General features: G+C 40.7%; 1 protein-coding gene across 1 annotated transcript in view; it reads right to left on the bottom strand.

Annotated features, from left to right (window-relative positions):
• The window catches only part of CLASP1 (cytoplasmic linker associated protein 1), a 172,443-nt gene that overhangs the window by 80,024 nt on the left and 65,601 nt on the right, over window positions 1–26,818 (bottom strand). Inside the window, exons 9-19 of the mRNA XM_071562499.1 lie at window positions 12,259–12,411; window positions 11,249–11,322; window positions 10,346–10,438; window positions 8,878–9,023; window positions 8,022–8,157; window positions 7,274–7,344; window positions 6,269–6,328; window positions 5,500–5,577; window positions 3,155–3,322; window positions 2,329–2,378; window positions 962–1,132 (exon numbers count right to left, since the gene is read on the bottom strand). Of these exons, the coding sequence (XP_071418600.1) occupies window positions 962–1,132; window positions 2,329–2,378; window positions 3,155–3,322; window positions 5,500–5,577; window positions 6,269–6,328; window positions 7,274–7,344; window positions 8,022–8,157; window positions 8,878–9,023; window positions 10,346–10,438; window positions 11,249–11,322; window positions 12,259–12,411 (1,200 nt within the window). The remainder of the gene's footprint in view (window positions 1–961; window positions 1,133–2,328; window positions 2,379–3,154; window positions 3,323–5,499; window positions 5,578–6,268; window positions 6,329–7,273; window positions 7,345–8,021; window positions 8,158–8,877; window positions 9,024–10,345; window positions 10,439–11,248; window positions 11,323–12,258; window positions 12,412–26,818) is intronic.

Below are 26,818 nucleotides of genomic sequence, written 5' to 3'. Positions count from 1 at the left end.
GATATGAAAGAAAGCGGTCTCAAAAAGGAATCTATAGAAACCATCCCTATATAATTCACTAAGGATATATTACTAAAGACCAAATGCCCTACAATAAGGATAAGAAACTTCTCAACTGACTCAGTGAAGATAATCTATATAGTTCAAATCAAGACCAAAGGTTCCTGGCTTTCCTCCCTCTTGTAAAGAAAACTTGATGACAAGTCTGGGATCACATTACTATGAAACCAGTAGAATGAGAAACTAGCTCAGATGAACAGCTCTGCTCATAACCAAGATGAAGCTCAGCAAATATGATGTTAATCAGTTTCTTGCTTTTCCTCCTCCAGGACTCCTTCAATGGCATCTCCAGGAGAAAAAGATCCAATGTGAAGTGTACTGTAAGAAACCCTGAGGCAGCTGAAGGTGATTTACAATGCTCTGAGAGAATAATGTGACAGGTGGCTACAATCCAAAGAGTCAGCATAAGGAACAGATGCTTATATCCTGTCCAGAGGAATGGTAAGGCTGACTTCCCCTGGCTTCTGTATCTGTCTCTTTTGTGAAACAGAAAGTGATCAAACTCAACTGAGATGTACTATTCAAACCATAAAACAATAAAAGGAAAACCAGTTTCAGGAAAGGAGGGATGAAAAAGAAGGAAAAGAGACAGGGGAACATGTCAAAAGGAATTGAGCAGTAAGTGTTCTCCTCAGCATCATCCCAGAACCGTAAGTTCTGCTTTTCCCCAGAAAGAAGAGACGCAGACTATTATACAATTCAAAACATAAGAAGTTCCTTTAGGTCAGTTCTGTCATCACTTTTTTTCCTTAATCCCAAAGGGCAAGAGATCACACACTGATCCTGGAGAGCTGGATATCTTAAAGGTATGTTCTTCTAGAGTTTAATATTCCAGTAAAACTATGAGGCACTTTCTGCTACTAAAGAAAGCTAACTGCAGGAGTAGAACAGGTAGATTTACCTAGTGATGCGTATGACCCTGGGGGCAAGGCTGCAGCAGAACTGAAGGGGGTGGATGCTCCAGAAGACGTCACTTTTGACTTGGCACTAGCTGCTGCATTCACATCGACGTCACTGCGGGATCGCTGCAGAGATCCTGGTGTTGACACAGATTTTGTACTTACTGTAGATGCTGCAGATGGGAGTGGGAGATCCAGAATAAAGAAGATTAATTTTTTGAGCTGTGTGCTTCAAAGAGCCTGACAAGCAGTTTAAAGTACTATTTTTAACACTCCCTGCTGGCACTGAAATACCTCAACTAAGAATGCTTTATCAGGGCAATGTGGGCTTCCCCACACTGCCTGCAAAGATACTCCATCAATGCTGACCTGATGCTACCTATAAGAACTTTATCAGACACAAGCCTAAATGATAAGATCAAAAAGGCTGTCAGGCCAGTAAAAAGAAATTTCTAACAGAATCTAGATGGGAAAGTTCAACCACAGTACCCATCACTGGATTGTGAGTTGTTGGCCAAAACAGACCTGCAGGTCCTTCAGTCCAGGTCTAATAACTTCCTTCCCAACACCTCATCTTCTCGTGAGGACCGTTGTTCCCATCACTTGTTGATGCTCACCCTCTTAAGCATGAAGCTTGACTACTCAGCTGCAAGCAAACATGCATTTGTGTGCACAGTCAAGTAGGTTATACAGTAATACCTCCTTGAATCAAAAGTTTCAGTTGGGTGTACTGTATAGACAAACAAGCCAGAACCTGATCTTGGTCAGGTGTACAAGGCAGCTTATCTTTTACTAACAAAGTTTTGACTATTATATTTTGTATTAAAATGTATTATTTAGATTATTGTATGCATTTAGTTAAGACAGAAAAGCTGTACCTAAATATTCCATCTGATGATAAAAATAGATTAGTAATAAGATGGAATTTAACAGTGTAGGTCTTGTGTGCAGACACCTCCACTAAGTGCTGAAACCACAGAGAATAAATGACAGGAAACTGTAAAACTGAAGGCATCATTAGACTATGTAGCTGTATGTCTGAGGCATTAGCAGCAGTTTATTTTAGTTATTACACAGCTAAACATATCTTGCTTAAAATTTTCAAGGCTTTTTAAGCTTCCCTTTGGGTGTAAGCAATTACAGATTTATTAATGTCTTTCAAAACCATAATTTTATCAGCAGCTGATGCACAGAATATGGTGTAAAACCCAAAACTAGTTAACATTTTTACATACTAAGCTGCCATTTTAGGGTGCAGTAAACAGTGATCAAACTTGTTCTTTGTATATCACAATGTCTTATATTCTCATTCTAATCCATCACACTTCCTCAGCAACACCAGAACACATTTTTCAGCTCCTGTTCTCACCTCTAGATGTAGTACTTCCAGTAGGACTTCTTTTGGCAGACAGTGGACGGCTGGAAATTAATATAAATATTTATTAAAAAAAACTAGTATTTCACAGTCATCAGAAGCAATAGTATTGTTTCCTCAGTGCATAACTGAGTTAATAGAAAATTGTTTATATACAGGAATAGACTAATAAAGCTTGTTGTTTAAGAATCAATAACAGCATCACCATGAAATCCTTTATATAAGCACTAAGAAATAAATTAGTATTCACATTATTTGTGTAAGAAGACATTTTTGAGAACACTTCTTGTGGTTTTAAAAAGTTACACCAATATTGATATTTTTCATAAGGACATTACACATAAATCACAGACATTTGGAACCTAAATTGACTGTATCTCTAAGAGTAGCTAAAATACATTCAACAGAAGAGTTACATATTGGCTTTGCAATTCAAATTTAGTTATTTTTTTTTCTCTCATATGGAAAGAGGCAGACTTACACCTTTGGATTAATGCTAAATGCAGAACCTCAATCCAGGCACTGTTTTAAGCACAGCTGAAATGAATGACTAACAGTACCTGCAGAGCACAAAGAGCTTCCTAGAAAATTATTTATGAAGTCAAGATAATAATTATATTTTCAAAAGCCAGTAAATAATTTTGCTTGCTTTTTATTTGCATACAATGCTAGCTAAAGAAAAAAACAAAGTATATATTTTCGAGTAACCAAGCATAGAGTTCAAATGGTGACCAGATGAGACAAAGCTATGTGCCTCCAATTCAATGGAGCTGCCTGTCTGCAGCTGTTTAAATCGAGAGGTAGTGACACAAAGACCTACTTGAGACTCTCCTGGGAGCTGGAGGAGGAGCGATCCGACTGTGGCAAGGACACGATGCTGTCAGAGTTCTTCAAATGTGACTGCAGGGCCTTCTGGTAGGAAGACTCCAAGGTGTGGTACAAATGCTCTGCCTCTCGGCTGAAGTGACTGTGGAAACCCCAGTAACACCTGGAAACAAGGCACAACACTGTGAACATGCCCTTGTCGTGTTTGAGGGGGCAGTGGGGCAAAGGTACAGCCAGAGCCCTCTTTTTCACCACTGCCATTAGTGGGGTCCTTAGCCCAGTCCTTTTAACCATCTATCCTGACACATTTAAGACATTTAATTTTCTTCAATCCATTGTATTGCTCAAGCACTCACAAAGAAGGCAAACTAAATGAAAGAACCATTTGGTACACTTGTTGTAAAAGCACACGTAGCTATAGAAGGAATCCTCATGCCTCCAGATGTTTGCTGTACACGGGCGATTGCAGACTTACTAGACTAATAATAGTTTGGGACTGGGTATGTAAGAGTTACTTGAAGAACATGCCACAGGCAGAACATACGCATGGGCTTGATTCAAGAAAGCACCAGCAGGTGTTTTCTTCCTTAATTTTAACCAACAGTCCTCCTAGAATGCTGCAGAGACAAATCTCTGTACTGAGTTGAGGCTGCTGACTGTCTTCTTGGGAAGAAATAACAAAGAAGAGGAAATAGATGCTCCCGTGGACTTCGAATTAGTGCCATGAAAATATAAGAGCATTTTAAAATGAGGGAAGAACTTCTCTCTGATTCAAATCTCCAGGCTGTTAGCAAAACACCATTCACTCCCAGTACAAAGGAGATGAAGACTCTCAGTACTTTTCAGGGGGCAACTAATGGACAGTTCAAGAGTATGATCTTTAGCACAAATGAATCAAGAATTGTTTGTGTGTGACAGCCAGTCCTCAGAGCCTCAGAGAAGCCACAACATTCTCACATCACCAGAAGAAACAAATTTCTCTTACAATCAGCCACGCTACTATTTAATAAACATGGGAAGAGAGAATCAAGCATGCCCTCTGAAGTCTCATACCATTCTCCTTGCTGTCTATTCAGATTAAATAGTCACCTACTGTGAAATCTCAGTGACTCCTGTAATTTTCAGTGATGGACATGCTGCCTTTCAAAAGGATTTAAGCAGTCCTAGTGTGAAACACCTCTGCTTGTAACACAGCATTTGGATTAATGAAATTTATTGTTCATTGATTTCATGTTTTATAGCATCCTCTTTCTGAAGAAAAACATTCCTGTAGTGTTCTGTTCAGAAGTGCATGATCCTGGTACATCAGCACACCACCATAAGCATAACCACATTAAAGGAAATGCATAAGATCTTCAACAGAAGAAAATTAATTGCAAATACTAAAATTTCATATCGATAAACACAAATATATTGTTTCAGTGTCCTAAAATATTACCCTCATTTAGGATACCATTTAGCAGTATACTAGCACAAGGACTTTTAATTCAAGAATAGTAAATAACAACAGCTTCCTCAGGAAGCTGTTCAGAATGGTCACCCCTCAGCCTCACCTTTTTCCAAACTAGACAAGCCCAAAGTCCTTAGCTGCCCCTCACACAACATTCCTTCCATCCGTTTCACCAGCTTTGTTGTCCTCCCCTGGACACACTCAAGGACCATCAAATCCTTCTGAAATAGTGGGGCCAAAAGTGCACACAGTGCTCCAGGTGAGACTGCAGCAACACTGAATAGAGTGGGATAACTCCCTCTGTTGAGCAGCTGGTCATAATTTGCTTGACATACCCCAGGCTGCGGTTTGCCCTCCTGGTTCACTCTTAATAGCTGCTGTGTGGAACCACAGATCCCTTTCTGCAGGACTGCTCTACAGTCACTCCTCTCCCAGTTTACAGTTGTGCCTGGCACTACTGTCTTGTGTACAGCAATATATTGGTAATAGTATATCTGTATATAATATGCTTGTGTACTAAACAGAAATCTCAGCTTCAAGCAACTCAAACTTCAAAAAGAAAGATGAGGTTGCTAGTTCTCAACCCTAGACTGTTAAACAAGTTAGGTTAAGCATTTGAACCGCTCAGACAGAAAAAAAAATATTACAAGAACAAAGTAAAATAAGCACTACTAGAAGATGCAATACATGTAACTCAGCTCCATGTGATGACCTCCTATGGCATCTCCTGCTGAAACACACACTCCCACTGAAGCGAAGGGAAAGTTACCATCAGCTGAATTCAGGAGAATGCAACTTGGCTTGCACTTATGTCTCAACCATGCAATATCACTGGCTCACCACACATAAGGGCAAAGAGGGGGAAGGAAGCACAGGCATCTTCCACTTACTTTCTTGCTTCTATCCTGGCTTCAGAGTCTGCATCATGAATTCCCTTCTTTATTGTTTCAGCTAACACTGATATGTGTCTGAAATAAGAAAGAAAACATTATACAGCCTTTCAGAAAGATGAGCCACACTTAAAAACTAATAGCTGATTTGATTTTGCCTTGGTCTCCCAAATACAAACAGTACATCACATCCTCCCATTTAAGTGTAAAATCCTTGTTAACCTCACAAGTCATTTTTATTTCACCCACACTGCTGTATATGAAATGGCAAGCAGCATTCTTCACAGATTTTTAATGAGCTATTCAAATGCCTTGGGTTCAAAACCACTATCTTAATAAGCCTTAAATACTCTTGCACAGTCAGGGCTAACGAAATTGTGTCCCAGTTTCTTCTGCCACAATCACTAACTGGTCATTAGTTTGAAGTAAGGTGGAAGCCTCAGAAACTGATAAGACATGTAGTAGCCTTCACCTCATCATCTCACTTCAGGGTGCAAAAGGGAAAAAAAATTGTTAAAGAAAAATTATTGAGTTCAGGAATTTGTTCAGCCAGGTTTTCCAAGGCTGGCAGAGAAGACAGACCCACCAAACTCTGACTGACAGAATTACAGGAACAAATGGTATGTGTGCACATACAAATGTAATTTTTTTTGTGGCAAAAATATGCCTATTAGAGCTGCCTGATATGATCTCCATCTCTCCTTTCTCCAGAATTAACCTCCCTAGATACAAACAGGAGAGAACTAACCCACTTACATTCAGAACTTACCTTTCTAGGGAGTGTGTTTGCCACTCCTGCAACAGCAAGTCTAAAAATTCGTAACAGCGCCTGAGAGAAGAGAGAGAGGAAATGCTGAGTTAATATACAGAGGCACAGGGGCTTTGCCGTACCTGACTCTGAACAACAGCCATGTTTTGTTAGGAAGCTTTTTGGAACATCAAAATCCATCAAAAAAACATCAACATCTCTAAAAACATCATTAATAAACCATCTGAAGTCTTAACTGGAGGCAGCTCACTATAGAGAGAAGTCTGTGGAGAAGACTTGACATAAAGCAATCCAGGAAGCCAGGATAGGAAGCCAGAATATTCATGCTGATGCTTTGTACCTGTTAGTTCAGGCTTCAAATAGAAATTTCACCACTAGCTTCATGTGGGGACACTTTCTGTCTTTCTCCCTCACTTCACGAAACTATGGCACAAGTGTGCTGAATTGTGTTCAAAGTTTGTCACCAAATGCAGCAACAACAAAGCCCTTCCGTTTGTCTAACTAGAAGAGAACTGGTCCATCTATATGGACGAGGCAAGAGTCTCCCCGTGAGGCAACAAACTGGTGTACTTGGATTTTGAGTGCAGATAGGACCATTAGTACCTCCAACCCAACTTCCCTTCCAGATGACACTATCACAGAAAACTACTTCTGCTACTGGTTTAAAGACTACACGTCACTACAACAGATGAGTCGGGAATAGAAACGTGCCCATAAAAAAGCTGAAATAATACGATGTTATACCAACATGTAAGCACTAACATTACTTTAAAAAACAATTCTTTCTGGAGAAATGCCTTTTCCTCTCTACAGTGCTGCAGCTTATACAAGTCAGCTGACTTTGAACTGGAACCCAAATCATGGGGGAGAATGAGGTTCATGTCATAGTAAGTACATATGTGTATCAATCCTTTTCACAACTAATGACAAATACATTAACATTATCAGAAAGCACATATGAACCGATTTACTGGCAAAAAACATAAATTCAGACTAAATTCTCACCTTCTAACTGCAACAGACTTGGAGGTACAATTACTGGTTATGATGGGTATTAACCGAGGGATGTGCGTATGCTGCAAGAAAACAGGAAGAAATCTTTATATCACAGTTGGACAGAATCAAAGACCATCTTCCAGCCACTTGAGCTCAGTGTTCAGACACTTCTTGCTCTTCAATTCTTAAAAACAGAACTGCTAAATAAAGTAACACTAACAGACATGGACAGATTTTTATTATTAGAAATATTTTATATTTTATCTGCTAAAATATCTTTAACAGACACTTTATTTTCACTGTCACTGTAGGAGGATATAAACTGTCAGTGGTGACAACTAGAGAGACATCAGGCTATGCACAGCTTAGCCAATAAATCACTAAGCAGAAGTCACTGCTGTGAACTAACAGTTTTAGGAAACGTGAACAGTCTGTGAGGTATTTTAGAGCATAATTAAGAGGATGAGTCTCTGCTGCAAGGCAGGTTTAAATTCCTTTCAAAGAAAAAAGTTTGCTCAGCTCTTAGAAGGACAGAAATATCTTGCTCTGCAAAAAGAAGTATTTTTCCTACTATTCTGGCAGAGCTCAAAGAACATCATCGACACAAGGCTGCACAACATCCAAGACAATCAAGACCAGCATAATCAGAAAAGTAGATTTAGGCACTTTATTTTCCATTGGAGTAGCATTCATATTTCATCAGAAACACCACAGTATTTGGAAACTGTAACATTGTTCTCTTTTGATGTATACTTACCCGAATGATTAATCTAACTGCTACAACACCAGAAGTGGCCATGACTTTGGCACTATTAGGAATTAGATTAAAAATTGTTGGCATGATGGCTTCTGCCCCATGGTCAAACTTGTTTCCCAAAACTGATGACAAATGTCTGAAAAAGAGAATGAAGTCATGGTGATAAGTGAGCTGAAGATTAAGCAAGTCAGACTTCTACAGAACATCTGACATAAGCACATCTGACATCTCCATCTTTGCAACTGTCACCTCTTCTCCAACTCCAAAGGACAGAGTTCCTTTACTTTCATTTCAAACTTGTGCTCTATATTCATCTGAACCCTTAGAAGCAGTAAGATGAGCATTAGATAGAATAACTAGCACAGCTAAAAATTTATTATCAAACAAATGGAATCATGTTGATTGAATGCTTTTTACTGTCAGTTTGTATTACAAATTCTCTGAAACTCCCTATTTTGCCTTAAAATGCACAAATTTTTAAAACAATGTTAGAAGCACTGCAGCACCCTTTTTCTTGAAGTATTTCACAAAGGATAGATCATCAAAAATAAAAACTAGCTCAGTCTGAACCAGAACAAAACATACACATTTTCAGCTTTATTGTTCAATCCTTCCCTATCATGCAAAGACACAGCTTGATCACTCATTCTGCTTATCTCTAATCAGCATTGTTTAATACTCAGGAACACGGTTTGGCAGTAGTACAATTAGCAGCCCACATGGTTGTATCAAAATCATGTTCTACCTCTAACAATGTAGAGCTAGCAGCACAAGTTGAGTCCTAATAATGTTTTAATCACAGTCTGTTCCTTTCTTTCTGCATCAGATTTCAAGTATGGATAGAAAGTAAACTTACCCCAAGGTGATACAAGCCTCTCGTACTACTTGAGACCGCAGGTCTTTAGCAGATAATTTAAATGCTCCATCCAAAAGTCTTAAGTGTTGGAAGAAGTTATCATATTCTGCAGCTCCAGCCAAAAGTAAGGAGCGGATCTTTTTCAACTGTTAGGAGCATAATGAAATCAGTGACTGTTAATGAGCAATAAATATAAGGACAGTTATAAGGACCCAGTTATGTTCTGGGTCAGTATCTCATTTCCAGGGTTCTTGTACAATTCTTCCACAACATGCATTGAAGAACTCGATTCTTAATCTCCAAACAATTTTATTATTTCTTATCTTATATTCAACTCATAGGTTGACATACTAAGTATAATAATACAAACACACACTAACTTTCAGAAATACAGAATGCGGCTACTCAAACTGTATTGTTAATGACCCAAATATTAGTTTTTGAGCCAAAAGATATCTTAAACATTCCCCTCTCTTCTCCTATTTACCACAGCTTCTAAAACTTAGTTCATCTCACAGCTGACTCATATTAAAATGGTATTTAGATCTAAAGGGCATGGCTCACACTCAGGTTTGAGTAATACTGACATATATTGAATGTGCCCATTGACTTAATTAAAACAATTATCTGGCTCTTATCGAAGTGGACCCCTGACAGCGAAAAAATGGGAATTTTTCTATTAGTATTACAAAGACCACCATCTCCTACAGACATTCCCCTGGACATCTTCACAGGCCCTCCTGCACACAGAGATATCTGCACATTGCCTCGATTTAAGCTGTCACTCTATACAGAAACAAAATTAATCAAAAGTAACCTGAATCAGCACAGTCTGCCACTCAGATCTGTAACACAGGATTTGACATGTCAAAGTGCTACGCCAGTGATGAAAGTCTACTGTGTAGACAAGACCATGCACCTATTCATATTATGAAAACACAGCTCATCTCAGTAAATACAACTCAGTCTTGCCATGCAAATAACATCCAATTTTCCACTTCCACATTTCCCACAGTCATATTTATTTATTCAAAATCTAAGTGTGTGAATTCTTTCTGAATTATTTTGCACCTTCTTTTGCAGAAGTATAAACAAGTTCTCTGTAAGCAAAGTAATTTTCTGCCTTATCAGGTAAATTTTAATATATTCTGAGGAGGTCTTTTGATTTTAGCAACTGTTAGCAAATCATTACCCTTATATTTGGATTTGCTACGTGACTTTCACTTCAACCTGATGCTGCCTGAACAGATTCCTGTATATCAAAAAGCATTTCCCCTCACAGATGTGGTTTAAATTCAGTCTCATAAGGAAATGTTTCACTCTAGTTTGGGAGAATATAACAGATGCTCACCACTAAAACTACATTACAGCCTTACTCTGAGATTCTCTCTGTGCCTTATTCATGGGACTAAGCTCAGCGTAAAAAGGCCTTATATTAAAAGAGATCATATCTAAGTTCACTACTTACCGCGGAAACTCTCTGTTCCCAGTCATGCTTATCATCTGACAATATCTCTCTGATTTTGTTTATGGATTCCTCAAGATCCCGGCTGGAATAAATCTACAATTTGAAACACAGAGCAGCACCATAATGCAACATTCACTCCAGAAATTCAGATCACTTCCCAACTACGTTCTTATGTCCTTTGCTCCTCAATGCTTAAACATCATGTGCTACAAGTGGCTTTGCATAATGCACAAAGTTTACACTCACTGCCTGCAATCAAGAATTACAATATGATCACAAGATAATTAAAGGATCATCTCTCATTATTTTACTATAGTTCCACAACCTTAAGCAGCATTCCTGCAACTGCTAGTGGCTGTGTTAGTCAAGACCCACAGAAGATCATGAGTGCTGTTCACAAGTGCTGTTCAGCTGTCCCAAACATAAAGCTCTGGCGAAGGAGAGGGGATATGGGATGCAGCTCAGCTATTTGGCTAAATCAGCAAACATGCACTGTCCAGTTGTCAAGACTCACACGACACCACTCCCTGAGACACAAGTCACCTTTTGCTTTCAGTTCCCAGTTGGTACAGATGAGATGAAGGGAGGCTCCTGCTGACTTAAGTCTTCATTTGACCAGACTGCACTGCACAGTGAGCACATCCAGTTCCAGCTCCACATCCAGCCCCGTGACAGCTCCATCACAAGCCTTCCACCCTCATTCCCTCCACTTCTAAGAATTTCACACAAACTAGCAGCAGATGACACCATTCAAAACTTGCCTCACTTCAACTTTTAACCTGCTTTCCCCTTAAAGATTTGTCAACATCACAATAAATCACAAATTGCCAGAGATTAGCATGAGATCCTATATCCATCTTCTGCTTTTTAGTACACTGTGGTTTAACATGTAATTCTACTTACCTGAACCGTTGGGACATCTTCAAATGCCTTAATGAAGTCTTCTTCATCCACAGCACCTGCTCCCTCTTTGGCTGCTGACACACAAATGAAAAAGCCTTTTCAATCTTCTTATCAACAAGAGAATCAATTAAGAAACCACCAGCTATCAAGGCACTTAATCAGGAGAAAGTTCACTACCCCTGCAGCCTCAGAGTGCTGCAGATGTAATGAAAGCAGAGACAGGGAAATTCAATGCCAGGCACAGGCTAGACATTCATGGCATCCTTCAACTCCTAGGCATAGAGGGCACATTAGGGAAGTGATTACAGTAGTCACTCAACAGTTAGGGGACACAGTCTGAAAGATGAAAGGGAATACTTAGTTTAATTATATGGGAGATTTTATTTTAAAGGATTTAATCCCATCTATAATAGATGAAGGTGGAGATCTGACAGGTGCACAAACAGACAAATGATAAGGACGATAAATAGTCTCTGGAATACTAATCAGATTAGAGACTGATATAGGAGCTTTCTCCATTTCTCTAGGACACATGTAGAATTATAGTCACACATAGAACTGTTGCTCACATTCAGAATGATTGTTTAGGTTTATTTCTGCACCTTAATTGCCAGCAATGCCCAAAGGTCTGAGAAGAAAGCCACTGTGTCAGTTTTAGCTTGCAAGGGCTGAAGTTTACCATGTAGCTGTAAGCAGCCTGACCCAGTACAGTTAGAGATGCAGCTACAAAGGCAAAAAACACTGCAACATTGACAAGATTTACTCACAGCCCTCAGTGCACAACCACACAGCTACAACCTTTCATAAATGCAAAATATATCACAGGGATGTGGGGACCACTTCATCCTACCAGACTTTGGTTGGGGCATGCAGAGAACATACATGTAATGATTTCACAGGGAAATCATTACTGGATTCTGGGGGCCAGTCTGGATGTCCTTGAAATAAGCTCAATAAGAGCACTATAAATACTTCACATCAATGTCAATTCATACAAGCTATTGGCTTACTTGAAGACTTGGAGCCCAGCGGTGCAGACCCAAGTCTGCGGGTGGTCCCCATCCCAACTCTGCGTGAGTTTGCAGGGGCCTTTGAAGATGTAGAGGAGCTGGCTGAGGAAGGTCTGTTCCCATCCACGGAGTCTTCATCATCAAAAATTTTATCTGCCAAAAAAAGCCACACTCAGCTGTAAGTCCAGTGAAGCACAGGGATGACCCAAAGAACACGTCCATGCTATGGCAAACATGCAGCAAGTTCCAGTCTGCCCTGCCAGTCCTCACCTCAGCAGTGTCCTCAGCCTAGAAATCCAGTTATTCATAAAACACCACCAGGTTGCTGAACACAGTCCTTTGCTATTGCAACCACTATATTATAAACCCTTTCAATGAATGCATTCAGATAAAAACAGCAAACTTCAAATCCACAGCAGAAAGATGCAAGCCACAGATAATGCCTGGGGTGCTCACAGTCCTCACCTTTCATGTTGATGCCTCCATGAGATACTTTGCCATGGACTGTAGCAAAATCAAGACAATGAGCAAATCCAAGACACAGGTGAGGAGGGGACCAGGCAGCAAAGGCTGCCCCATCACACCAACCAACCACCTGAACCAGACTGAGGATAAATAGGGTAACCCAGGACAGTTCACACGGCAACACTCACGCTGTTGATAAACCCCAGACTATTAATCACAGACTCAACCAGAGCTATAAATTCCCTTTAACTCTTTAAATTATCACCAGATATTCCTTACAACGAAATAGAAAAAGTTACCTCAAATTCATAAAAACATAAATATAAGGTGCATTGAAACTTGTAGAACCTTCTGTGTATATCCAACTTCAGCCTCTACAGCCAAACATGAACATAAATGAACTTAAAATGAATTACAGTCACTTTGATTCTCACTCAAGGTCACTGCAACTCCAAAGGAGTGCTTATATTGCAGTTTCACATGGATTATCTAATTCACTTGAAAAACCAGCCTTAGGTTGAAAGGTGACAAATCATTTGGGCAGCTGATAGAGGCAGAACACATAATTATTGAGGCCAGAAAGCCAGCTCAGTCCCCATCACTCAGCTTCTCCACAGTAACACTTCATTCAGGATTTGTGACTTGCCTCATGTTTATCCCTCTGCAACAGCCCAAGGTACACACCCATTCTCCACAGGTTTAGGAACATTTCCTTTACAATCTTCACTTGGCAAAAAGTCAAGCAGGTGCTTTAATCCATCCCTGCTCAGGAAAACACCTGGGAACATCTAGTAACAAATACAGGCTCCTAGTGAGACACTAATGAGTGAAATTCAATACAAGTTGAGCCTTCTGAAAGTAAAAAAAAAAACTTGGTAACAGTATAGGGATATTAAAGGGAAGACAAGAAAGAAAAGCCTGTGTTGTTCTCAGCCCCATCACCTTCAGTCTTCCCTGCACTCATTTATCAGCAGCTGGACACAGGAAAACCATTACAGAGCATCTAAAAACCTAAAGATCCCATTTCGGATAATCACAGCAAAACACTGAAATAGCAGTACACAGAAGCATCCAAAAAGTTAATACAGGTGGCCAAGGACATCTCTTCCCTTAATTTTGATGTTCAAGATGTCTTGGAATACGGGAAAGGGCTAGGGAAAAAAAAGGTAATATACTAACAGGTACTTGTACTGTTTTTCAGGCAAAAATGAACACAGCAAAAATGAACGCATTAAGTTAAAGGAATTTCAGGTCACACTGCCAAGGAGAAGAATATAAGCCATAATTAGGATGTAGGCTCTCTCTTTAACACAGTGCCTGAAGGCAGCCATGGAGACCGTGCTACCTCCCTATTGACACCAGTCATGTTCTGACATATGTAATTCAAAAATAATTTGAAAAGAGCTCAGGGAACAATCATGAGAATGATTAAAGGATTAGAAAATACATTTTTAATTCAATTAAATGAAAATTCACTGCAGGAGTTTGTTTAGCCTAGCCAGATTCTTAATAAGTTGTTTGATTATATTCTGTGTTAACACAACAACTCAAGATTTATTAACACAGTTTCCCAATGTGGTCTATTAATGTTGTTTCTCACCTACCAGAAAAATATACAACAAGGCCACTGGCTGAAGGTTAAAAACTAATTATGTTCTGAATTGCCTTTTTTCCCTCTCTTCCCTCCGCCCTCCTTCCGCTTTTTGCAACGAGGACTGACCCTCTGCGAGGCTGGGAGGTGTGTCACCCAGTGGATTCTACCACAGGCAGTTTTCAAAAGCAAAATTGAATTGTTTTTTTCCCCATAAAGATACAGTCTAGTTCTAACAGGAATATTTCAAAAACACTACTGGGTGAGAGTTGCACAGGGGTCAGGGCAGATTAAAATAGCCTTTAAAATGTGTAATGTCTGAAGTCTATAGGAAGGCGCTTAAGTGATTCAGAAAGCCTCGCACAGACATTCAACCCAAAAACTTCTAAGCAAAACCTGTCCCAATTGCACTTATTTCAAAAGCTTCTACACAGATATTAAGCAAATTATTATTTGGCATATGTGTATTACCAGCCAAGAGAAAGTCAGTCATATGCAAAACAAAAGATACTCTACCAGTTCATAATCATTTCCATCAGGTAATAAAATTCTCCATAGCTGCATTTCAGGCTATCTAATAGCAGCCTTACTTAACTCCCTTCCTCTTCTATCTGCATTTTTAAAGCCCACGCCTCTGAAAGGAGAAGAGGGTGTGGTTTACTATTTCATATAATAAATAGAAAAATAAAAACCCCAGGTATGAAAAGCATCACACTTCTGTAGCATGTTAGCAATTAAATAAACTATAATTTTCATCTAAAACAAGGTTTGCTGAACATTATCAAAACTACAACACTCCTAAAAAATCCAACCAGCCTGCTCACAGTTCTGGGGATGTCTGGATTACAATCACATCTCCCTGTCCATTAAGTCTACAAACTAAGCATTACATATTTATCAAACCAGCATATCCCTTCAGAAACCCAACAGCATTTTCTCATCTGAGCAGGGAAGAATGACAGCACCACATTCAGAACTGCACATCAAGTCTGCCAGCAGCACGTGTGCAGGACAGAAAGAGAAACAAAGAACAGAAAGAAACCTGACCAAAGGAGTACAGGAAAGAACAGAAAAAGAAGCCACTACATATTATTATTAAAAAGCCTTTTTTTTGTTTTGCCACCCATTGACTCCTGCTCATAATAATAATTTGAGCCAGGATCATATTTTTCAGCGTATCTGCAAATGGTAAATGCAGCATGGGTGTAACTCTCAGGACACCAGCTGAGGTGCACTGAAGCAGAATCGGTGCCCCATTCTAACATTAAATAACCACTGATGCTCTCCCATCCCAAGACACCCCCAGCACTCATTTATAAGAACCTTACAGTTCTCTCTGCCAGAGATATGCCCTTATAAAAGAGGCCTTTGTCTGCTCGGCACTCTGCTGTCTCTGAGAAAGAGAGCAGACAATCTGCTTTACATTTTTTAATTCCTTTACATTATTTAAGAAGAAAGAAAAATTTGCTTACAAGTACATATCCTTCTGCAAATAAGCTTCCTCAACATTCCTTCATATTTTCCATAGCGTGCCCAGATGCAAGAGTGCTTCACAGAGCGCCGTGGCTTTCAGTCCAGAACATAATCAATCATTGCCCCTCGTATTCATTAAGCGTGCTGTCTTCACACGTGGATTTAAACAGCCATGGCCTCTGTCCTCTCTCTACAACTGCAGCTCTGTGGGATTCTCAGCAACACCCATTTCAGGCCACGAAACTTCGGTTCACTTCTAGGAAGGAAATTCCCTACTAGCGGGGGGAACCCGGGACAAATAATGCAGGATGGAGACGAGCTGAGTCTGCCTGGCTCGGCTGGCTTGCACTAGGATCCAGCCTGACTTTATCCCCTGGGAAGCGCTAACAGGAGCATCTCAACAGCTGTCATCATTTGTCCATGACGAATAAATTTAGTCATTATTCATTTTAGAATGTAACCCCTTCAGGTCTGGGCAAGGTGTAAAATGGTGAGAAGAGGCTGCCCTAGCTGTTCAGGAACCATAATAAACAAGGGCCAGCATTTCGCCTGCCTGAACCACCAATCTGGACCTTTTAAAGTGAAATAAAATCTCAAATTTCCTTTCCACTGAAAAGAGATGCCTTCTGGCTTTTAAAAACTTTAGTATGTCAGATTCAAATCTTTGAGTTATTTGCCTGTAAGCTTTGAAGACAGCTATTCTGTAATGATGGCACACTGGGAAAATAGCTTACCATCATGTCTGTTCCTAACAGATGCCCCACTATGGTCTTCAGATTGGAATCTGTAAGGGACTGAACTTGTCCTGGGCTCATTGTGCCCATATGTCCCATCTCCAAGAATCAGTGCAGCTGAAACAGGCAAGACAGATTCAGTTTGCAAGTATCACTCAGATCTCTCTTGGAAGAATCTCCCTTTTGGGTGCAGTTGAAGGCAGATGTCACCAGAGAAACCTGCCTTACCACCCTCCCCATGGCATCCTGCACCAGGAGCAGGCACACAACTGCTAAAGCTGACATACACTTCAGCACATCCAAATCCCACGCTCACCCCTACTAGGTGGGCAAAGTCCACCTCCCTGAAGCTCTGAGAACCCTCTCAGAGCCAATAACACACACTGGCAAACCTACCAATGCCAAAGAAAACTGGGTTATGTTCCTCTTTACTCCTTTCTGCCAGACACAACCCCACATACATTGGTCCACATTCTTGAGACAGATACCCCTTGGACATTTCAGTTCATGCCTTGCCCCAAGGCAGCCTCTGGCACATCCATGGCCAGCTGTATCTCCCACAGGACACAGGGCGCAGTGCACACCTCTCTGTGGGTGTCCCGGCAGCCTCCAAGGCAGACAGCCCCAGCCAAGGCCACATCCCTCTTCCCATCAGCACACAAAAAACCCATGCATAGCTTAGCTGGAAGCCTGTCCAACTCCAACACGGATATTGTAGAGGTTTCTCCAAAAAAATGACTTTATGAACCTACTAAAGATAAAGGAACATGCATATGCTCCTCAGCAGGATTAAATGTTTGAAAACAAAGGAGTCACAGCTACAAGCAAAAGTGCATGGGCACAACACATTATTAGGGTTTCCTGCTTGGCCATCAGCTCCCCAGCTGCTCTCTCCTAGCCCCAGACACAGCCCCTCCTTTCCCATCCTCCACACCAGGAAGTGTTTTGAGCCTTTAAAATGCCTTCCACTCAGTGACCCTGGTCAGCTCCCCAGTGACTCCCACCACTTCTCTGCCCTCAAGTCCAGGTCCTCCAGTCACCCACTCCAGTCCCAGTCCCCCCTGCTAGTGCCTTCTGGAACTGTTTTCTGAATCTCTTCATTGTCCTTCACAACTGGCTTTGAAGTGGATTCCCAAAAACCCAAGCTCAGCAAGAACCCCTTCAATGGCTCACCAGGACTGAGCCAGTCACAGCAATGATCTGGTCTACAAGAACATGCATATCAGTACCTTGGCTTCTTCCTCTATCTCACATACCTCACCCTGTTTAAAGTAGAGTAGGTATCATTGTGGGTAGAAGTTTGTCTTCTGAATAAGGTTTCTACTATGTAAATCTAGACACTTGTGACCTTAATAAATACAGTAAGCAACATGATCGCCATCAACCACAAGTAAGGTGGTGCTTAGAGACCTAAGACAGGAATGTTATGCCAGGTAAGTGAACAAATGCTTTTTGTTTTAATAATCCTTACAACACCCATGTGCTTTTCTTTAATCCCAAATGCTTCAGCTTTCCTTCTTTAGTCAGGAAAGGGGATATTCATCATCTTGGCTGCTGTCTCATTCTGTCTAATCATGAGCTAATGAACCTAACAGATCTTCAACTGCTATCACAAAGGAAAAGAAGAATCCTGAAAGAAGCAACACTTGGAAATGTCTTTTGCTTCAAATACATCATATTTACACAGGCAGTTGTTCTGATACACATCCTGCTTAGTCTCAAGCACAACACTAAAGCAGTTCCAGAGTATCGAAGCCTGCCATCCCTCTGGAAGCAGAAAAACATTCAGGCAGTAGAAATAACAAATAAATTACATTTTAAGATTCACTTTATCTTACTGGTAAGAAGAAACTGTTGTACACTCAGACCTGACCAGATCCAACATCGGACTAGGCAGACACAATACATATATGGGAAGCAAATTCCAGCTTCTATCTCAGAGAATAAGCAAAAGCCCTGGAAACATTCAAAATCTGCTCTCAAGGAATGGCCTGGTAAGTAAAACAAAATTGTCTTACAGAAGACTGATCTGAAATCATGCAACTCATGACTGATTTAAGTTGCTTTTCTGAAGGACATTATAATTTTCAGTGCTGGAATAAGATGACTCATTTAAGCTGTAGCCGTGATGGCTGTGGGGATGCTCGAGAACAAGAGCCCTAAAGCCTTGAAAATAAGAGATAAATAAAAAAGATTCAATGAGTCGTTTACTTCAAAACATAACCTTTTTAAATCCTAATGTTGACAATATTAATGCCATTATGTTAACAAGTCACAGCATGCCCTAATAGCAAATGAGCATTAACCCAAGTAAGAACACGGCAGAAAAGGTTTTAGAATGTCTGTTCATGAAACTAACACACCTGGAAATATTTTTAACTGTCATTCAGACAGTTTTCAGCCATATGAAAGTTTCCATTAGCTTTAATAGATTTAGAGATGGTACAAATTTTACAAAGCTTGCATTCCTACAAACTTTGTAAAATTAAGTATCAATGGGAGACAATAAAATAGCTATATACTGAATGAAGGAGCACCAGCTCAAACAGCCAAAAGAATTCATTACAGCATCAAAAGCCGAGATAAATCCATCAAAAAAGCCAGGACTTATTGGTTTCACTAATTTCTTTAGTACAGTTCATTCAGACACCTCAACAAGAATCAAACTTGTGCTAGGAGCTGCCCAGACACAGTCTTTACCCCATACTGATTTTGAAAAATGAAGTAATTGAGAGACAGATGCAGGCATGTACATAAGGCAAAATAAAAAGGGACAAGAGAAAGAGATAAGGATCCGCTTTCCTCAAAGTCATCCTTGGAAATAGAATATTCCCACAGTGCCTTTTCCCGCCAGCCACAGCGTCCTCCCCTAGACCTCAAGAGCATCAGGAAATCCACAATGCATACCCTGGAAAAACTGACCCATCCCAAAAGCCCATACGTTTACATAAAGTTTCAATTTAAAGAGCAAAACCAGCTTTTCCCTGCCCTGCACTCACCCCTCTGGTCACCCAGAGGTTCATCATTAGGCTTTGCTGGGCACCCACTCACTGTTCCCCTGAAGGGAGACACAACTATCTCCAAATGCAGTTTCCCACAAATAACACAGCTCCTTCAGAGCCTGTAACACACTCCACAACAGGGTGCCAATTCTGTGTTTCACTGCCGTGGCTTTCCCTTTTGACTGTGCTTGGGGGTGCTATCCCTGTTTTTTTCTGGACCCTTGAAAATACCCTTTAAATTGCACTGCCCCAACCACAAACATTATTACTCTCTCCTCACAGTGCTCTCCTTAGCATAATCTTCACAGATAAAAAACACTAAGTGGGGTCCTTCGCCCCAGAGATACCAATCAGTGAGAAAGGCTGTTTATGCAGGTTGGATATGGGGAATCTTTTAGAGTCAGAAAATACCTTTTTCCAGAACTATATGAATTAGCCTTGTTGCAGCATTGGTGTAGGTGCAGGAAAGCATTCAGTCACACCTGAAGTGCAGATAAAGCACACTGTTCTCCCTTTTAATATTAATCCAGTGTGCTGCACAGCACCAGTGTTAAGATTATGCCTCAACCGTACTGAAGTTTAATTATTTAGGCAAATAATTACATAGAAGAAAGTGAATTTTTCTGCCTTTGTACACAAGACAGAAAACTTCCATTCCACAGAAGCAAGGGAGCTCCCTCAGGCATCATCTCCATACACACACATAGCAGGGATGTGTCAGTCTCAAGAGCAATCAATGAACCTTTTCCCCTCTTTGCTCTAACCTCCAGCTCTGCATTTGCTGGAAAGCTCATGGCAACAGCCTGGACTCACTGTCAGTGAGCAAGTGTTGGAATTCAGGCAGCATCACCCAGCTTCTGATCATCCACACTACACCCATCATCCCATGCTGGGCCTGTGGTCAGCCTTGCACAGTATTAACTCTAAAAATTATGTAAACGGGATTAAAAGGCAGAGCCATTCAGCAGGAGCAAGGACTATGTGTTGTTATTTTAACATGTGAGTAAACTGAAACAGGGCTGAGGGACACTCTCAAGGGCATGAAGAGTTCAGGGCATTGCCAGAGTCTGGATTTAAGTTCAATTCCTGAACATATGCGTGTTTTTTATAGATCACTTTCTCTCCCTCCTACTAAAGATGCAAGTAGTGTCACAAATGTTTTCTTATTTTCCCAATATTTTCTTCTAATCTGGTTTATGCACATTCAAAAAAGGACATTTGCAAACGGTTCAGATAAAGTAGAAAATCACATGACAACATATTAGAAAAAAAATGTTTTAATTTAGTTGTTCTTGACAGGTTTCTTGAAGCTTAGACACCTGAACCTGAGTTGTCTGTATTTCACTGGGTTGGTCGCCAGCACTGATACAGGAAAACAGCAACCAAAGACTAAATGGAACTCCCAGGGAGACACCTGCTGGTGACAGCTTGGGGTTGATCAGCCAAAACCCAAATGAACAAGCAGAATAGAGGGAATAGAGGGGTGAAATTTTGTCTTACTGGGCTGCCTACCCCCTATACAAATGAAGTGAATTATGAGGCACACCAACAATTCGAAGCCTTTGAATGGACAGATGTTATTCACAAGTGAAGGGCAGGAGCACCATGAGCAGACAGGGCAGGTGATTTTGGCCCAACGGACCAGGTCCAGATTTCCAGCTTTGCCCATCTGCTGCCATGACATCCATCACAGGATGAGGCCCTTCCCCAGCCTGCACTCCCCAGTTGGCATTCCCTGCACGGATTGCTCTGCCTTCTCGGCCCATTAGGGCCTGTGTAGCTCACCTCGATGCTGACTGCCCCAACGGCCATCAGTGTCAACAAAAGGAAACTGCAGTTTCTGTTGTATCACTTACTGCTTCTTGAAGGGACGTTCATTCTCTACAAATGCAGCACAGTGGTGCATAAAGCACTGACAACCTGCGTGCAGAGGTGTATTAGCAAGGAAGGAGCACCCTGATATTTTTAGGACAAAGCACTGTTACAAAAAAGGGCAATGCTGCCTCCGGTTACCCAGAGCACTTTTTGGGGAGAGGGCCACCACAGAGCATCTCACAAAGCCTGCTACTGCACGCAAGTCCTGCAGCAGAAAACTTTCCAGAAATATCTACAAGGAGATAAAAATGCCATGCTGCAGCCTTGTTTCCTTTCTGGACCGGTCTCAGAGGATAGCTGGGTCTGTGCAATGAAGCCAGTAAGATGTGCTGGAGGGACCTGGGGAAGCTGCAGCACCAGCCCTATCCCACTACCTTTATTTAGATCTATTTACAATCAGTAACAGGGGCAACATGTTGCCCAACACCTCGTATTTGCCATGGGATGATCCTCCCAAAGGATAGTGGTGCATCCTAAACTTTCTAAGCAGTCACATCTGAGCCAAAAAAACAAAACATGAGCAGTTATTCCTGAACAATGAAGGAAAAACAAGGCTGTCAGCCTATGTCTCCTGTACAGCCACAGAAAACAGGAGCCAGGGCTTCTGCCCAAGGCCTTCATCTGTGTGATTAAAAGGATAATGCAAGAACACAGGTACATCTGCAAAAACTGTACGGTGCTATGCACATCACACATCAATGACTCCCACCCAGCATGCTTGGTCTGATGCATAATTAATATACTTTCATTAGATGACCATTTAAAATACTGTAAAAGGCTCAGCTGGCAATAACTATGAGATAACAATGTCTAAAACTGTAGGTGGTTGAGACAAAAGAAAAACCACAGAAGGAAAACTGGGGAGCAACAAGCAACAACTCGACAGCCTACATGCCTCTTGAGAGATTATGAACTACTAAAACAGGCATGACCAGTGTGAGGACCAGGAATTTCTACCATAAACAAATGCTTCATCTTTATAAAGATGCATGTTACTGTAGACTGTGAAGGCACATATACAAGCAAAGCGTACAGACAAGTTTTGTTCATTTAAGAATAACTCCAAGTTGAATTTTATGATCAAGGCTATGCTCTGTAGCCAGAAGTGGTTACCAAACAGTGGTTTGAGATGCTTCTGAGCTCCTGGGACAATGGCTACTGGGTTAAAGAGTTGGCACTACGTTCTCCAGAGCATCCACTGCAGCTGATAGTAAGGGAAAGGGATGGGGAACCTGACTTGGTGCTGATGCTTGTTCTGGAGTATTTAGTAGCACTGACTGTCTGCATCAGCACTCCATAGCACAAGTTTCTGCCTACTCCTAACTAACAAAAGTAGTCCCTAAAAGGATTCTTGCCTCCCCACCACTTCAAATCGACTCCATGAGAGCAAGCAGAGCCTTTGATAAGCTGAATGCACACAGGATCATACAAACCACGATTCAGCACCATTACATCAGTGCCAACATTTGCTGCCTGTGCCAGCTTCTGTAATTTCTACGTAAGCACATCCAACCACAACCAGAGCTTAGACCAGCAACCTGCTGAGAAGTATCTCTTCCGTACCCACATCTCCCTCATTTCGGTAGTTACTGGCAGAGGGAAGCAGTAGTTTGCCAGTAATCAAGCCCACTTGGATTTTACTCCCAGTATCTCAAAAGAGAATAAACACAGCAAATGAACAGCCAGCAATCCACTTTTCTAGGGATCACTATTTATTATGATCACTCAAGATCAGTGACTTCAATGGTAGCCTTGAAAATGCTTTTTTTCTAGAAGCAAAAGTAGAAACTAGTAGAGAACAGATTATGAAAACACTTTAGACTCTAAAAGCACCCAAACCTCAGAGCAGAAAGACGTGTTTTACTACTAGTAAAAAAATGCTTGTTCAGTAACTTTTAGAATGAGTGTTCAGTAACTTATAATACTACTCTGCACAGATTTGTGTATGATCTAAATAGTATTAGTTCCAGGTTTTTGACGCAGTGGAAACAAAGGCAAAATTCACATGAGGAGGCCGACTCTGGGTCACGCAGGGAAGTCAGAATCAGAGCACATGCCAGAGGATGTATCAGAGTACAGGATTCCCTTCATTTAATCATTGTCACACTAGGCCAAATTGTGCTTCCAGCACTATACATTGGGGATGGAGGCTAATGTCTCAGATTTTCTTCTATATTGTTTCAAATGAGTATGGAGAGGTTTTAGTACATCAAGTAGTAGCCTATTTAACACACATCAGGACAGCATATGGTTTCCAAGTGGTTGGCTAATAGAACTAAAAGAATCAAAGTGATATTAATATGGCTTCAAATTTAAGCACAGTCTGAATGTCTGACCTACAAGTGGAAAGCTTCAATTCCTGCAACACATCAGTTTCTTGGGCCTTCTTCAAACACCCTTCAAAGCCCTAATTTAAGCAAACTATTGTCTCAAGGAAAAAAGTCATGGGAGAAAAGCTCCAAAGCCAAAAATGTGTCACAGCTTATAAAATATTAACAGTCAGCGTGGCTTCTGCTTTCCTGAAACTGGTTTCCCCTACTCCCCAACACCTTTAAAACAAAGACAGATCTAAGCACCTTCATCCGCTTTCCTCCACCATAAACAATCATCATTATTAGGTACAGCAAATAAGGCAAGTCATATTCAGAGGGGAAAAAAGGAAATACAAAGGTGGAGACATCACTGAAACCTTCATTCCTTTTGTCACTAATGATTTCAGAGTACTAAATCTGATCCTCATGTTTCAGAGGCAATGTGAAACCCTGAGCCAGCAGGGGAACTATAACATGTTGCAAAGAAAGCATCTTTCCCAAAGAGCTTTCAATATAAATAATGCAGTCATAGCATAGTTAAATATAATTACTGTTATTCAGACTTCATATATATACAAAAAACGAGCACAAATATCCTTCCCCTTTTTCTTTTAAAATAAGGGCAGATAAAGAAATGCAAGTAGTTGTGTCCTAATCAGTCTGTTTAACATAATCCTGCCAACCCACTTTTATTTGGCCTCTCTGCTGCTGTTCACCTTCTCCTCATGACTCAGCATCCTTTTTCAGTCATCCTCAGGTCCCTGTATCTAGGTAAAACCTAAGCCTGTCACCCAGCCATGACTGAAAGTTGGGCTCAATAATTGACTCTGACACCACAGCTGGTCATTTGATTTCTTTAGTAACCACCCTGTTTTCTTCTCATATATTGTGTGTACAGTAGAAACTTTCACAACTGTTACATCCATGAAATAATGATGAAAGAAATCAGTTTCCCCACACAAAGCTACTTACTGCACCAAATAAATATGTCAGGATCAATTAGGAAATCCAAATTGAAAAAATGTGGTGTGACAGACCAGGAAGCTCTTGATTCATCTGAACTGAGCTCTACCAGTTTCTCTACTCTATCTCCTATACCACTTGACTCTAAATCCATGACCACCCTACCCACAACAAGAGCTAAACAAAGGGACTAAGGGCAGGCTAATTTTGGCCTTAATGTCCTCGTTTAAATCAGAGTTCAGAACCTGGTAAGAGGTAGTGGAAACTAGGAATAAACATTTAGAAGCAAACAAAGACCTCTGGTTCAAGGGCAAAGTCTGTTAAGTAAAAATGAAGGATGAATTTACCTCAGGACTCAGACACATGATCAAATTATTGCTGCTTAACATGTTATAAGACACCAGCTGAGACAAAGTAACAGCCCTTGTGCTGCTCTTAGGCTACAGCAAGTGCAAAGTAATGTAATTTAACTTAGCCCTAAAGAAAGTAAATTAAGCCAAGCAGAATTATTCACATTTACCACAAAGAATACAAACATTAATCACAACCCAGCTAAATATCTTATTCTGGATACAGTCATTAAAGACTTCACAAAGCAAATGCTGACCTAAATGGAATTGTAGACATTAAAAAAAAAACAACAAAGAGGTTCCTATGCAAAAGCTGGGAACACTGATTGCAGAAAAAGCCTGGCACAGCCATTTTCACCACTGCTAGGGAAAGAAAGAAGTCAAAATTCCTTAGCAGTGATGCCTTCTCACAGGTGATTCTGCCAACAAGACTGAGACAAGGTGCTGAGCACTGCTGGTTTAAATCCTTCCTCATTCACAGAAAGTTACTGAAATCATGCTGAGGTAACATCAACAGCAAATGCTGGGGTTCATGAAACCAAACACCCCAGATCTCAACAGCCATAAGGAATCTCAAAGGCACCCAGATGCAAAGAAAACCTACGTGCCAGTCTCACAGGATACCTAAACCCAAGCCCATCTATGCAGATTTCTGGTTTCACACAGGCACACTTGACTCCATGCAAGACTTGAAAGAAGTCAACAAGTCAAAACCAAAAAGAAAACAACACTTCATTAGTACAAGGAACCATTTTCTAAGCAGCTTGAGATCTCTCCTCTCCCTAAGGCAAGTCTGGCTGGCACAGCAATTTTGTACACATGACCCTGGAAGGACACTGCAATGATAATTTAAGTGGACAAATTAGATAGCAGCTTCTTCCCTCTTGCACTGATTTGTTTACCCTGTAGAAAGCTACTTCCCTTCATACATGGCATTTACTCTTTATTCCTAAATTGCAAGCTGTAAAGGCTCAGCTCCCAGAAACAAGCTGTCCCCTTCTCAGCATGATGTAAACACACAAGTCACCAGAAGAACCCCATGCTACACAACTGTATTTCTGCTTTGTAAAATACCGTTTGAAGTTGTAAAGAAAATTGTAAAGAAAAGCCTAAATATATGTGTTAAGATGAACATTTCCTACTTTTATTTTGGTTATAGGACATACAATTCACCCTAAAGCTTAAAGTCTTTATCCTTAAAACTTACAAGGATTTTTACTACTTGCCTGAAACACAGAGCACCCAACACAGCCAAAACCTGGGTAACCACAGCTTAATATGATACTTGATGTCCACTGCCTGAGTCAAAGTTTTGGGAGATGGAAATAGGCTCTAGAAAGGACCCAAGGAGAGGCAAAGTTATTAAGCTTCTACAACACACAGGGAAGGTGAGACAGGGAGCTGAGAAGGGAAGACAGAAATCATTGTGAAACAACACATACCACAGAAGTTCACAATCTATGTGCTTTGTGAGCCATCCTGGGAATTGGCACATTTGCATCGCCTTGTTTGTCAGATCAACTCATATCATGCTCAAAAGCAAGAGTCAGGCATCCCTTTCAGTCCAGCAATTCAATTCAATACTTCCTAGTGACTGAAGTCAAGATACCTTATTCTCCACTATTATAAAGTCACTCCACACAGTTTGATGTTAAAAGAGAAAAATTACTAAATATCATAACCAGGAGACAATTTAAATGGCTAATATTCCCACTAACAATGCCTTCTTGGTTGGCATTTTCTGAAGTGCTAGACACAAGTTCAAAGCCTATCATAACTACCTAGGGTCAAACAA

The sequence above is a fragment of the Pithys albifrons genome, chromosome 8 (assembly GCF_047495875.1).
Source record: "Pithys albifrons albifrons isolate INPA30051 chromosome 8, PitAlb_v1, whole genome shotgun sequence".
Taxonomy (NCBI): Eukaryota; Metazoa; Chordata; class Aves; order Passeriformes; family Thamnophilidae; genus Pithys; species Pithys albifrons.
This window is presented reverse-complemented; position numbering and strand designations above follow the sequence as displayed.